Here is a 15,892-nt window from a genome sequence, read left to right as displayed (position 1 = left end):
CATTTCAAGAGAAATCCTGTGTTTTGTAGCTGGGCTTGGTGAAACCCCGGGGATGAAACATTTACTGGACTTTGCTTCCATACAGCCTAACATTGCAAAATGACTTCAGAGACTACTGCCTTTCATCGTAGTGTAATATTATAGAAGTGATCTTGGAAATTACATACTCTGAGTTATTATTTTGTTAGTCTTAGAAGACAGAAATATAATTATGTACTCTTCTTAACATACCCGAAATTTCGAAGTTTTGATATAATTTATAGACCTAATAAAAAAAATTGTGTGGTTCTGATTACGCTCAGTTTTAGAATAGGTAGGGTAGATAGATTTTGTATTTTACTTTATTTACTGTTTTCATGTGTGAGTGTCTGGTTCAGGTAGTTATGTTTTCTGTCGCTTTCCCCAAATGGTCTATGTGCTATTTGTTTCTTCCCATCAGATGTACAGCCATTACAGATTGGAAGAACAGTTTTATAATTGTATTGTCTTTTTTTAAGTTGATGTCAGTTTCGGCATCTACTATTCTTGCGAGACTTCACAATTTTGGGATGACTTTACATGTATTTTGTTTTCTCGAATATGTAAAAAAAGACAAAAAAAAGACAAAAAAAAACTTAGGTTTGGCACTGAAAACCCAGGTGGGGTTGGGTAACCGGAACCAAACAATAGGTTTTACTTTCTTTAGTACCTTGTCTGTGGACTACTGAATATGCTGTACGTCTATACAGGTAGGAGATCTATTGCAAGTAAATCGCTCACACACAACTATGTGATTACGTATGGCTCGAGAATGTGTTGAACCGAGTTTTTTTCCTGAATAATAAATTAGAATGAACCTTTTAACTGCCTCACATGTATATCTTGTCGAGTCATATCACCGCCTTTTGAGCTAAGAGTGATCGTAGCTGTTCATTACTCCTTACGTCCCGACCACTAACTCCCCCCCCCCCCGATTATATGGTGTGAGTGTAAACTGTAAAGATAGTTTAAATACTTCGATGAAAATATATCCGAATGTTAGAGATTACTACTAGAAAGGAGTACGCCTACCGTTATAGTTGTACCATCATGTTATCGTCTTATCAAGTTCCACAAGCTTTAACGACTCGAAATCACGGGGAAACATCGTCGTCAGATTCAATTGACAGAACAACAAAATGGCCAATACCAACACTCTGACGAATACACACTTGAAACGTTACAAAAGGCTATTGATTAAGTTCACCTGTGTGATTTCTCCTAGAGTTGTTGCCGACGCGCTTTTACAGTGTCGACGTCACTCTTAACATAACAGACAAACATAAGTATGCATAAAAACACTGCCTTTAATACGCAAACCAATGCAAATAAAGTGAAGTAGGCTTTAATTAAAGAACGGAGTACCCACAAGTTTAACTAACTCATATGTTAATGAAGTTAAACATTTTTTGGTATGATAAGTCAAAATGCACACTGTTATAAAGCTGGTTCGAATGTCAATGTGTTTGAGTATGGCGAGCTTCGTGTTTTCAAATTCTATCGGTATTTGTAGAAATGATCTTTTTCGGACCAACTGTTTTAACACAAAACTATGTTGGGTAGTCAATAACATTTGTTTAAAGTGAGTGCCTCGAGGCTATATGACGATGTTAGCTTAAAACGGTCTGGTATACAGTAAAACGTTTGTGTCCCCAGGGTGTATAACATCAGTTGTTAGCTTGGAAGTTGATGTAATGCAGTAACATGACCTTGGAGTATTTACTTTTCTCTCTCAACAATAACTTAACTCGAGCAGGTCTATGACTCGAGCGAGTATCACTTCTTTACAGCTACTCGTTGCCTTTGTCTGAACTATGATAACATTGCTGAAAAAAAGTTACTCTACTAACCCGTACCCACCTCCTGTTTTTACACTGACGCCTTCAAAGGAAAAGTGTACTTGGTAATAAGACATCGATTCCTGAAGACTGGAAAGCACATTTCTTATTGAGCGATATAAACCTAGTAACATGATCTCACCAGCCAGAACGGTTATGAAAAATATTAGTATTACTTATATATATTAGGAAAGTTTACGTAATTCGATATTTACCATGTATTGTCTTGTTTTGCATGAAGAGAGTGGTCGCCAGTTGGAGATACAGTTACAAAGTGGTCATAATTGTTTGCATATAATTGACAGTATGTATCTGTATAGTCAAATTGATAGGTTCTTGTCTGTACAGTCTGATTTGAAATCGTCACTATCACGGGGGCATTATACAGTTCCAATCAGCTAGTCGATCATACCATTACCTGATAGGTATGAAAGAGCCCCTGAACTTCAAAACGACGTTCACAGTAGATTCTTATCCATGTTGTCTTATCCATGTTGTCCTCTGTCTGCCTGTCTGTCTGTCTGTCTGTCTGTCTGTCTGTCTGTCTGTGTCTGTCTGTTTGTTTGTTTGTTTGTTTGTTTGTTTGTTTGTTTGTTTGTTTGTTTCTATCTCTCTCTCTCTCTCTCTCTCTCTCTCTCTCTCTCTCTCTCTCTCTCTCTCTCTCTCTCTCTCTCTCTCTCTCTCTCTCTCTCTCTGTACTCTCTCTGTACTCTCTGTGGAGACTTCTTTAAACATTCAAACCTCAGGAGCAGTCGTTTACCTTGTAGTTTGCAACATTCTACACTTCATGTACCTACCATACATTTAATTATGATGCAGTCAATAGCCAAGCAAATGTGTGTGTCTTCCAAAATATCTCTGAATAGGTAAGTTACAGTGTAGGTAATATAGCCATACAGTTGTATAATGCATTGACGAGTAAATTGATGTATTGAAGACAATTTGCAAGTACTGTATGGCTTTCGATAATGTGTATGGTTTGAAATTTTATGCCATTAAATGGCCCCCTACATGTCCTTTTTTTAAGTGCTTACTGTCGGAGGGGAACACCCCCTCCCACACCCCTCCCACACCTTCCCCACCAACTATCATGGGGGATGCTGTAATTGCCAAGAATCAAACTTTAAAGATAAAACCCTTACTGACTAAGTATCTCCAAGTACAGCCCAATGTGAGACCTTCTTCTCTATATTTGTAAAGAAATCTCTCATTCTTTGTATGGATGCTGAAGTTGATTTCCACTGTTAGTTTAATGTAGTGTACCTGTACATCTCTGAGGTGGAACGGGGGGTGTAGTATGTGTAGCCGTGAGGGGAGGCTACGAAAATTCTTGAGTTCATTTCGGGGGCGGGGGGCATGAATTTTTTTGAGAGCGTGAAGGGGGCTGCGAAAAATTCTTTGACCCAAATAATTTCTCTTCCCGCCCCCCTCCCGCCGTAAATTCTGACTCCAGCCTAATTGTATTACACGTTATAGGTTATGTATGTGCACACATTAACTAACCAATATAAAAGATATTCTTGTAGGAGGGATATGACAAAATATAATTTGCGTTCTGAAAACAGACGACTAACTGATCATAATGGATTCTTTATGTGGTAGCAAAGCAATGCCAATATCATAAGTTTACGTGTCAGTCTCTTCTGATCAACATTTACTGTAAAAAAAATGTTAGTTGTCTTGCAACATAATTATGGAAAAGGAGGACCCTTTTTCATACCAAATACATCATCATCATCATCATCATCATCATCATCATCATAACAATTTATATAGCGCCAAATTCCAAAAAGTCAAATTGTTTAAAGGCGCTAGATGGTGTTCAATTTACACAGAATGCTCGCATAAACATAAATTATGATGTTTCAGTCGTTTTTTGAAGATTTCCAGGCTTGTGGTAGGTCATTCCAAAGCTTTGGAGCACAGATTGTAAAGCCGCGACCGCCATAGGTTTTGTTGTTAAATGTACGCTGGACTAACAGGCTTTTTTTTAGCTGATCGAATAATAAATACATAATTCTTATATGGTCATAAACATGTTCTTACATTGGTTGTACCATGGAGCTCAGCCTCAGCTCAAAAGTGTACCACTACCATGCACTTCCTCAAATCTAAGGGAAGTGAAAACAACCCTTGCGCTCGGATCCTCCCCGTATTGCCATCGTGTGACAGATTGTCCGTCATGTATAGAAGAATATACAAGTATACTAGACGTTGGGCAAGGGGGTTACCCAGTACAATTTACAGAAAGTTTAAAAGTCTAAAATAATAAACTTACAAAGCAAACATTAACATGTTTACATCTACGATGAAAAGGACAATTTACGAATTACGAATTCGAAGGAAATAGATAATGAAAATATAGATGATAGAACTGTAATTTACTGTGTCATCATCACCTTTCGTCATCTTCTAATTAAAACGCAATTATTTTTAAAAGTATAGAGCTCCTTGCCCCAATTATATTAAACAGTAAACTGGTGGATATGCTCACATTTTATTCTTTATCATATCTGCGAATATAACAGTATCTTTCTCAATGGCTTCTTTGATTGCTGGTAGCATATCGTCGTTTTCTTCACCACTAGGCGACGCTGTCACAGTCTTTGGTTTAGGAGGAAGAAAACCGGAACTTTCGATAGCAGACTTGTAAATGAATGAAAAATGTGGACCCGAAAGCAATTCGTGCCAGTGTCCAATATTTCCTGGCTGCCAATTTAACATACTTTCATAAAACGGGATTCCCATGATTTTACAATACCGCTGTAGCAGATCACGTGGGTTCTGGATCAGATCGTCGGTATCTATGACCACTGGATGCTGACCCTTCTCATTGGTGAGATAATTATACAAGTCATACATCGGCTGGTAAGAACCATAATTGAGAGTGTACTCAAGGGCATCAGTTTGCAACAACCCCCTTTCCTTCAAACCCGTGGAGAGCTTGTAAAACGATGGGTACGTTTCTTTTGGATGTCTGAGAAGGAAGGTACTTTGGTAACCATCAGGCAAGCTATCATAATTTCCTTGTGCGGAAGCACAGGATATCATATCTTTTACAAAAACAGCTTCTTTATCGGGGTAGTCTGCTTCTAATCTTTTCTTTACATCTTTGAACGAATAGTTTGGCAGTATAGGAAGCTTGGAGTAATTACCAGGTGCTCTATCTTCACCAAACAATGCAGCAAGTATGTATTCCTCATGGAACACTTTGAAGCTTGGAACTGATGCCATTGATAATTCAAACACAGTTGATCGTGCCCGAGGGCTACACCATAGCATTATTTTCTTCTGTGCCATCTTATACCTGAAATGGGAAATCATTTATATATAGCAGTGTCTTGCAAAGATTTCATGACGTCATCAGCATAGCAAATATATGGTAATTATGTCCATGTTATACATCAGAGTTGAGCTGTTTTTGTTGAAGTCTTCATAATTGCGCTGTCATTATACTTCAATTGACGTACTGAGTAATGTACACTGCAGTCATGTCCCTTCAATGGTAGAAACACACGAACAGAAAGCATACGGATCTAGAGCGACAATATTACTGGGTATATAGTATGTTCACATAACACGTCAAAGTGTGTTGCCCCCGACGTCTTACCCATATATACTGGTTTCATTTGACCTGATACATGGTACGGTACGACCTTATCTATAGTTTAGACTGACCTGTTCGTGTTACTGCAACGAACGAATGACTAAGCATACGTATACGAATGTATATGGAGGTCAGATGAAATGCCCTTGGATTAGCAGATTACTCCCAGTTAAATAAAGCCACTGAATCCCTCAGTAGTGTATATATGTCTTTGATGTGTGTAATGTCACTAAATAATGACTATTAAACTACGGAAAGTTTTTGGAAGTACAATTATACTGAAAGCCATTATACAATGTTAAATAATACAGCTTTTGAAAAGAAGTATTATGCCATGTACGTTTTACTGTCACATTTGACAACAATGCAACGAAAAGTTGTTATCGTAAATGGATGTTGTATTAATACTAACCAATTTTGATGGTTGTCCAGTTACGTTACTGATTGTTAGACCCAAAGTTCTTGACAGCGAGACAGACAGGTGTGAGGCGTGGCACAGGATTATATAATGACAGGGATACCTGAGAGGGCGCTACATTTACTTCGAACAAATGTTGACACATTGATGATCCTACCACAGACAAGTGATCTGATATGTTTCAAAAAATAGAAAAAATATCGATAACATTGACGTGTTTTTGCCGATAATAAACAAAAAATGTAAATAACACGGACAAGGTAATCCCGCTAACGGCTATATCACAACGTCTGTGATCCTACCCAAGGGTGTCACGTATGACCTGTCAGGCCTCCTCTGCTATCCCTGGCTGATAACAGAGGTCGAGTTGAGATCGTAACATTTTCATTCTTGAACAGAAAGGCATAATTTTGTTAAACCCAAAGATCACTAGAAATTTTTCTACTGAATATGTAAGTAAATATAAGTAGGATTCGATGTTAATATATAAATATGTATCTTTTTATTTTTATCTTTATAATATGTTTTATTTTAACTCAAAATGAAAATGACATGACAAAAAAAAGACAGAACCAAAATGAGAAGAGAAAAAGAAATACATAACACCGTTCAGACATCTATGTAGCTTGGATAGTAAAGGGAAAAAAGTACACCATAAATGTAGATCGCAACATTTGAAATAACAACCTACAATTGTACATATATTATGTACAATAGGAGAAACTTACACAGTAACAGTCAAAGAGATGGTCAGGCCGCAAAATCTATCCACTTTTTATGATAAATCGGCATGGTACCTTTTCTTTGTGATATATGGAGTTCCAGTTTTTGACTGTAAGCCACATTAGCCCTGATTGCAGTAAAGCTGGGTAACTGTTTCTTAAGTTTACTGCAATAGATAGATTTTTGTAAAGAAAAACAATATGGTTAAGTAAGTCTTACCAATCTTTATCACCAAACATGATTTGCTCAGGACTTGGGTTTCTTGGGCAGTTCAGAGCTTTCCCCCATAGATCACACATATCGTACCAGATGACTTTAACAAAATTGCAGTCAAAAAATAAATGCACAACTGTTTCTGTGGCACTATGGCAAAAAGACCCCATATCTGAGCTAACTAAGGGTGAATCTAGTCGAAATAGCATAGAGTTTTTAAAAAATGTTATGACTAAGTTTCCATTGAAACACACGCAGTGAACTACAAATTGTACTCTTAAATGGCATACTATATATAAAATCCCAATCTGAATCTTCGAACCTCTTTCCAAACAATTGTTGACTTCTTGGGATAACAAAGTAACTACTGGATATTAGAGTTCGGATCTGTTTCTGTGTGGAATTCAATATAGAGATAGTCTGCTTGTTGCACTGAATCTGGAGCGTGTTTTCAGGTCGAACACAGACAACCCTCTTCCCTTTTCCAATATGAAGGAATAGTAGAAACAAAACCCGGCCATAACATAACAGGAACTGTATATGGTTTATCCCTTGGGCCTGTAGTTCCTTCCACCCTTTGACTCGATTGATTTCATAGAAAATGTCAGCAATATAAAGTTACACCTGAAAATAAACTTTCCTCCTATTGGTTTCAAATAAAAATCTAAGATGTGTTTCCAAGGATGGAAATCATTGGCACGACAGTTTTTAATCTAATTAAGTTTAAACATTTTCTGCATGGAGCAAATGTCCAGCATACCAAGCGCCCCCCCCCCCCCCCTCGGCCTATGCCACCTATCATGGTGTTGCGTGCTATCTTGTCGTGCCGCTTCCACAAGAAGGAATATATTTTAGAATTAATCTTTCATTGATCAGACCGAGAAGATACACAACTTTTGGAATAATGAGAGTTTTAATGATCTGAGTTCTACCAATGATGGACAGATTACGCCGGTTCCAGCACTGTAATACGTTTGTAAGACTCTTAATTGGCGAACGTATATTTTTTTCATATGCTGCTTTAGCTTTGTCATTATAACAAAAGAAGACACCAACAATCTTGATAGCTGGCCTAGGCCATTTGACCCCGAACAGCTTATCTTGACGAAATCTCCATTTCCCTAGCCAAAGTGCCTCAGATTTGTCATAGTTTACACAGACATAATACTAGTAGCAAAGAAAAGTTTCTGAGAAGTGAAAGAAAAAGAAGATTTTTGACAGATTGCTCACTATTTAAAAACATATGAGGTCGTCAGCATAGGCAGAACTTTTAATCTCCGTAACCCTCAACTAATATACCTTGGATACTCTCATCTAGTTGTAGTTTAATTAATAGGGCCTCTAATGTGAGTATAAATAAATTTGGTGACATGGGTCTCCTTGCCAGACCCCTCTAGTGAGATACATTTACAAACTGGTCATAATTGTTTGCATATAATTGACGGTATGTATATGTGTAGTCAAATTGATAGGTTCTTGTCTGCACAGTCTGATTTGAAATCGTCACTATCCCGGGGGTGTTTCGCATTATACAGTTCCAATCAGCTGTTTAAATCTAGTCGATCATACCATTACCTGATAGGTATGAAAGACCCCTGAACTTCAAACAACGTTCACAGTAAATTCTTATCCATTTTGTCTAAATGAGACAGAGTACCACGCACAGTCAACGATCAGCTGTTCTTACAGAAAGCTGTTCTTACGCAATTTTTCAGAGGGAGGGCATTTTTTCGATCGGGAGGGGAGCAAACAAGGAAGAATTACGGTGGGGAAGTCCTGATTTTGATACAGTGACTGTTGTAGAACGGAAAACATGGCATTGTGGGAAGGAGCGCACATCGTGTATGTCAGAATAAATTGATGGTATAGAGGAAAGCACACGTGTTTTCCTAGTGGGGAGTGGAGTGGGTAAATCATTTCGATGGCCTGGTGGAAAAGTTGAAACCCAGTGGGAGGGAGAGAAGGCAGATATCCTTCACCACCAGTAGGAGGACGCATAAGGCTGGAGTGGGAATTTACGGCGGGGCCGGGGACCTGGGGAGAAATTGGAGGGACCATGAGAAAAATTGAGAGTTCAAGGGGGGAGGGGTATGGAAATTCTTATGGTCTGAAAGGGGGATCCCCGAAATATTTTGCTCATGATTTGAACCAAATTAAACCTCAGGAGCGGTTTAAAAATTTCTCGATAATGAGTTGGGTGAGAGTCATGCGAATGTATTTGTGTATGCCTTCCTCTGTCTGTCTGTCTGTCTGTCTGTCTGTTTGTTTGTATCTCTCCGTCTGTCTCTCTGACCCCTCTCTCTCTCTCTCTCTCTCTCTCTCTCTCTCTCTCTCTCTCTCTCTCTCTCTCTCTCTCTCTCTCTCTCTCTCTCTCTCTCTCTCTCTCTCTCTCTCTCTCTCTCTGTGTGTCTCTATGGGAAGGCTTTTTTAAACATTCAAACCTCAGGAGCAGTCGTTTACCTTGTAGTTTGCAACATTCTACACTTCATGTACCTCCCATACATTTAATTATGATGCAGTCAATAGCCAAGCAAATGTGTGTGTCTTCCAAAATATCTCTGAATAGGTAAGTTACAGTGTAGGTAATATAGCCATACAGTTGTATAATGCATTGACGAGTAAATTGTGGTATTGAAGACAATTTGCAAGTACTGTATGGCTTTCGATAATATGTATGGTTTGACATTTTATGCCATTAAATGGCCTCTTACATGTCCCTTTTTTAAAGTGCTTACTGTGGGAGGGGTCACCCCATCCCATACTCCTCCCACACCCTCCCCACTAACTATCATGAGGGATGCTGTATTTGCCAAGAATCAAACCCTGCTGACTAAGTATCTCCAAGTACAGCCCAATGTGATACCTTCTTCACTATGTTTGTAAAGAAATCTCTCATTGTTATGTATGGATGCTGAAGTTAATTTCCACTGTTAGTTTAATGTAGTGTACCTGTACATCTCTGAGGTGGAACGGGGTGGGGGTAACTGTATAATTACACATTAAAATATGTGTAGCCGTGAGGGGGGGGGGGCTACGAAAATTCTTGTCATTTCGGGGGGGCATGAATATTTTTGAGAGTGCGAAGGGGGACTGCGAACATTTTTTTGACCAAAATAATCCCCCCCGCCGTAAATTCTGACTCCAGCCTTACTGTATTACACGTTATAGGTTATGTATGTGCACACATTAACTAATCAATATAAAAGATATTCTTGAAGGAGGGATATGACAAAATATAATTTGCGTTATGAAAACAGACGACTAACTGGTCATAATGGATTCTTTATGTGGTAGCAAAGCAATACCAATATAAGTTTACATGTCAGCCTCTTCTCATCAACATTTACTGTAAAATAAAGACCAAGAGTCACAGACAGTGTACGCAAGTATGATGTGTGTTAGTTTCGGAAAGATATGCTCCTAGAACACCACAGGAGTCGAACCGCATATTTCCAGAACAAAATACAAATAGAAATACAAATTAATAAAGAAATACAAGTAAATGGATATGAACCCACCGACAGTATAGAGTTAACCAACGATAACATTAACACATGTACATCTGATTACATAGTGACTCTAATTTAAAACACAGTACATTTATCTCAAAGGATTATGCCTTCAAAAAAGTATGGGATTGATCGATGTTCAAGAAGAACAATGCAGACAAGTATCCTCCAAAGGTACATTTGCATGATACATAATAATCACAATTAGACTGGAAAGGTGTTGTATTCATACATTAACAACCGCCAAACCGAACTTATAATGTTAGTTGTCATGCAACATAATTATGGAAAAGGAAGACCCTTTTTCATACCAAATACATAATTCTGATATGGTCATAAATATGTTCTTACATTGGTTTACCATGGTACGTTCTGGAAGTCTGCCTCAGCTCAAAAGAGTACTACTATAATTGTTACATACAATTTTGATATGGAGATATATTTACAGTTTTAAAACTAGAATGTAACGATTTTGACACGAAAGTATATTTACAGTTTTGAAACTAGGAAAAGAAACCCAAGCTATGGCCAAACATATCGATATAATGGCTCCTATTGTCTTTTAGCCAAGCACTTTAGCAAAACCAACACACAATTATAACTACAAAAGAGAACATTCCAATCAAGTACAAAGACACGTGAATAACAAAAGAATACAATTGAACGAAACAATGGAAAAAGCTATTAGTAGCGAGAACAATAAGTGCCTAAAACCTAATCTCCGGTGATATTTGTATAGCTTTTGTTAGTGATAGTGTCAAGTTCAAGTTAGAGTGCTGGGCTTGAAACAAAGGGAACCATTGGATGAGCTTTCAACTCGAGAGACATCGGATGTTTGAAACGTCTCATGACGCCGGATGCAGATTTAGAATAAGAATTGTGTTGTGATTTTAATATGCTTTGCATATCGAGAAACGCCCCTTTTCTGGGCTATAAGATAGGATAACTATTGTAACTTTAGAGAATAGAGATGGGTGTAGAGATGGATGGTAGCTTGGGGCTTGTTGGGGAGATTCTAAGATTTTGAATCTCCCGAGATCTGTATTGAAGTGGTATTGCAGCCGGTGTCAGCTAATAAATCGTCTTGAAGTTTTATTGTGGTCTTGTCCCTATACAGTGATTTCGTGTGTACCTCTTGCTTAGTATAATTCCCTACTATACGTTGATCGGTAATTCTTATTGACATATCGAAAAGAGATTCATAGATTGTCAATAGATAGATTATATCGATTTCAACATTTGTTGGGGACCTATCCGGGCGCTGTATAAACCGACCAAGTAAACAACAAGATAAAATAGCTATACAAGAAGACAATGGCTGAACAACAAATCGTTGAACAACAGGATGTCGCTATTGAAGAGCCACTGAGCCCAAGAATTGATTTCCAGATGGGAGAAAATGATGACGACGAAATCGTTGTGAATTACGGAAATTATGAAGCAGAAGACGGAGAAACTGGTAACCACGACCAAAAATGGAAAAGATCCCCCAGTGACTATGCAAGTGCATATCACCATGAAAGAACGGCTGATGTGGTGACAAAGATAGCAGCAGAGGACGGAGATAGTGATGAAAAGAGAACGATGGGAACATTTGTCACATTACAAACACTGTCAGTTTATCAAGTAAGATGTATTTAATAATTTGTTCAGAAGATAGTTTATTGTTCTTTTCATTTAGAATATTTACATTCTGCTTAATTGTGCTAGGGAGTACATTCAACCAAAGATCACGTCGTGAGAAATCCTTAAGTTTTCAAGTTTTTATATGTGGTTTTGAAAGTAATTCTTATTGACATATCGAAAAGAGATTCATAGATTGTCAATAGATAGATTATATCGATTTCAACACTATGCATTTCCTCAAATCTGAGGGCAGTAAAATCAACCCTTGCCCTCGGATCCTCCCCGTATTGCCACCGTGTGACAGATTGTCCGTCATGTATAGAAGAATATATACTAGAGGTTGGGCAAGGGGGTTACCCAGTACAATTTACAGACAAATTTAAGTGTAAAAAATATAAATTACGAAGGTAACATTAACATGTTTACATCTACGATGAAAAGCACAATTTACGAATTACGAATTCGAAGGAAATAGAAAATGAAAACATAGATGATAAAACTAATTTACTGCGTGTCATCATCACCTTTCGTCATCTTCTAATATCAAATGCAGTTATTTTTAAAAGTATATAGCTCCTTTCCCCAATTATATTAAATTGTAAACTGATGGATATGTTCACATTTTATTCTTTATCATATCTGCGAATGTAACAGTATCTTTCTTAATGGCTTCTTTGATTGCTGGTGGCATATCGTCGTTTTCTTCACCACTAGGCGGGGCTGTCGCAGCCTTTGGTTTAGGAGGAAGAAAACCGGAACTTTCGATAGCAGACTTGTAAATGAATGAAAAATACGGACCTGAAAGCAATTCGTGCCAGTGTCCAATATTTCCTGGCTGCCAATTTAACATACTTTCATAAAACGGGATTCCCATGATTTTACAATACCGCTGTAGTAGATCACGTGGGTTCTGGACCAGATCGTCGGAATCTATGACCACTGGTTGTTGACCCTTCTCATTGGTGAGATAATTATACAAGTCATACACCGGCTGGAAGGAACCATAGGTAAGAGTGAACTCAATGGCATCAGTTTGCAACAACCCCCTTTCCTTCAAACCCGTGGAGAGCTTGTAAAGCGATGGGTACGTTTCTTTTGGATGTCTGAGAAGGAAGGTACTTTGGTAACCATCAGGCAAGCTATCATAATTTCCTTGTGCGGAGGCACAGGATACCATATCTTTTACAAAAACAGCTTCTTTATCGGGGTGGTCTACTTCTAATCTTTTCTTTACATCTTTGAAAGAATAGTTTGGTAGTATAGGATGCTTGGAGAAAGGACCAGGTGCCCTCTCTTCACCCATCAATGATGCGAGTACGTATTCCTCATGGAACACTTTGAAGCTTGGAACAGATGCAATTGATAATTCAAGCACAGTTGATCGTGCCCGAGGGCTACACCATAGCATTATTTTCTTCTGTGCCATCTTTAGACCTGAAATTGGAAATCATTTATATATAGAAGTATCTTGCAAAGATTTCATGACGTCATCAGCATAACAAACATAATGGTAATTATTTCCACGTTTATACATCAAACTTGAGCTTTTCTGTCGTCGTTATCATTGCGTTGTTATTATACTTCATGTACTGAGTAATGTATACTTGTACCTTTAGGGGTAGAATTTGGAAGAATAGATATTACTAACTAGATAAACCACCCTGTGCAGTTGTCCAAGAAGTAACACGCGAACAGAAAGCATACGGATCTAGAGCGACAATATTACTAGATTTAATTTCTAGTATGTTCACATAATATTAAACCATAGAGTGGTCACGTCAAAGTGTCTTACCCCGGGGTCTTACCCATAGATCAACTGGTTTCATTCGGACCTCATAGTATGGCGTGGTACGGTACGACCGTATCTATAGATTAGACTAACCTGTAACCTGTAACTGAGTGTAACCGTGTTACTTTAACTGTTGACCCCAAATGAATGACTACGTAAACGAATTCGACTGGAGGTCAGATAAAATGCCCCTGGATTAGCAGATTAATCCCAGTTAATTAAAGCCACTAAATCCCTCAGTAGTGTATATATGTCTTTGATGTGTGTAATGTCACTAAATAATGACTATTAAACTACGGAAAGTCTTTGGAAGTACAATTACACTGAAAGCCATTATACAATGTAAAATAATACAGCTTTTGAAAAGAAGTGTTATGCCATATTGCGTTTTACTCTCACATTTGACAACATGTAACAATGCAACGAAAAGTTGTTATCGTGAATGGATATTGTATACTATTACTAACCAACATTGATGGTTGTCCAGTTACGTTGTTGATTGTTAGACCCAAAGTCAGTCTTGACAGCTAGACAGGTAGGTGTGAGGCGTGGCACAGGATTATATAATGACAGGGATACCTGAGAGGGCGCCACATTTACGGCGAACAAATTTTGACACTTCGATGAACCAACCACAGACAAGTGATCTGATTGAAAATACCAGATTTAAACTGAATGCCTTCCGCAAGGGCAAAGTTTTGATATTCTTGTTCGTACAGAGATTTGTTGGAATACAAAAGAACATGTGCAATTAGTTATTTTTCCTCATTGATTGTTATTTGCCCATAGCTGTAATTAAAGATCATGATGTAAATATTTTTGTGTTGTCATAATTTCATTTGTTTTTGTTTTCTGTTGTGGTTGTTGATATTCTTTGTGCTGTAATGTTTTTCTTTGTTTAGAATTCTTCATTTGTAATGTTTTTTTAAGACAAATATAAATAAGTATGTGTATGTGATTGTTTATTTATTTATCATTTATATGTACCCTTTGTATTTAGTTACTTCCTATATTTGTCAGGACCAGCGAGTAGATTAGTTCAAAGTGAACTATTTCTATGGTCCTCACCATGTACCAGAACATTTTCTTATTAGTTATACTTACTTTTTGTATTGTTATTAATTATCTTAATTTTGTGGTGGAAATAAATCAAATTAAATTAAATTAAATTAAATTAAATTAAATTAAATTAAATTGAATTAAAAAGATTTGTGGTTTGGTATTGTTGATGTATGTAGTAAATGGTACTGAATTGGAAGTGTGCATTTCTTAAAATATAGCTAATTACTGTTATTGAAATGTATTTTGAGAGTCACACATTCTCACTCAGTTGTTACTATAGATATTACAGATAATGCAGATGTAAAGAATGAACTTCATTTATTGGTCGTGAACGGTATACAATCTTTGGTTTTAATAAAGCATTTTAGTATACATCATCCCACGAAATCAATGTTAGTTTTATGCTCCCAGTGTGATTCCATGTAAGCTGTTGATTTTTCCGATTTAGGACACGTAACGGCAGTGGCTTGGTGACTGTAAAAAAGTGGACAAAGACACTTATGTTATTTTATGTTATTTAAATATTAGTAATTTCCAAAGTTCAGAATGTGAGATGGCGCAGCTCATGGTGTGCTTGTTAGAAATTGTATCTATGTTGAAGACAGAATAGAAGCATCTATAGTGCATTGTTAGTTTTCGTTGGTAAAGAAAATTTCGCACAGTGCAATGACAAATGACATTGTTCGACACAACATTTCTAGCAAAGTACTAATAATCTGTCCATATAGTACAGTTTTATTCGACATATCTGATTCTCGAATAAGGATGGACTTATTTTCTTCCAAATAATTTCATATGCGGGTGAGATATGTTCATCTTGCCCTACACTACTCCTCACATTTCGAGTCATTTAAACATTCAGAGTAAAAAGGTGGAAGCTTAATTGGAAGGGTATCTACAGAATAGTTGCACTTGAAATAAACTTTCCTCTTATTGGTTTCAAACAAAATCTACGATGAGTTTCCAAGACACCAACAGTCTTGATAGGTGAAATAGGCCATTTGACCCCGAACATTTTATCTTGACGAAATCTCCATTTCCCTAGCCAAAGTGCCTCAGATTTGTCATAGTTTACACAGACCAGAAAAG

General features: G+C 37.4%; 2 protein-coding genes across 2 annotated transcripts; both read right to left on the bottom strand.

Moving 5' to 3' along the window:
* Positions 1–4,346: 4,346 nt before the first annotated feature.
* On the bottom strand, positions 4,347–5,156 carry LOC144446902 (uncharacterized). The gene has a single exon (XM_078136748.1). It carries the CDS (start codon positions 5,154–5,156, stop codon positions 4,347–4,349), a length of 810 nt encoding a protein of 269 aa, XP_077992874.1.
* A 7,412-nt stretch (positions 5,157–12,568) lies between these two features.
* On the bottom strand, positions 12,569–13,378 carry LOC144446901 (uncharacterized). Its single transcript, XM_078136747.1, has one exon. The coding sequence runs from the start codon at positions 13,376–13,378 to the stop codon at positions 12,569–12,571; it is 810 nt and encodes a 269-aa protein (XP_077992873.1).
* Between the last annotated feature and the right edge of the window lie 2,514 nt (positions 13,379–15,892).

This window comes from Glandiceps talaboti, chromosome 15 (genome assembly GCF_964340395.1).
Source record: "Glandiceps talaboti chromosome 15, keGlaTala1.1, whole genome shotgun sequence".
In the NCBI taxonomy this organism is placed as follows: Eukaryota; Metazoa; Hemichordata; class Enteropneusta; family Spengelidae; genus Glandiceps; species Glandiceps talaboti.
The sequence above is the reverse complement of the archived record's forward strand: the minus strand, read 5'-3'. Positions and strand labels throughout refer to the sequence as shown.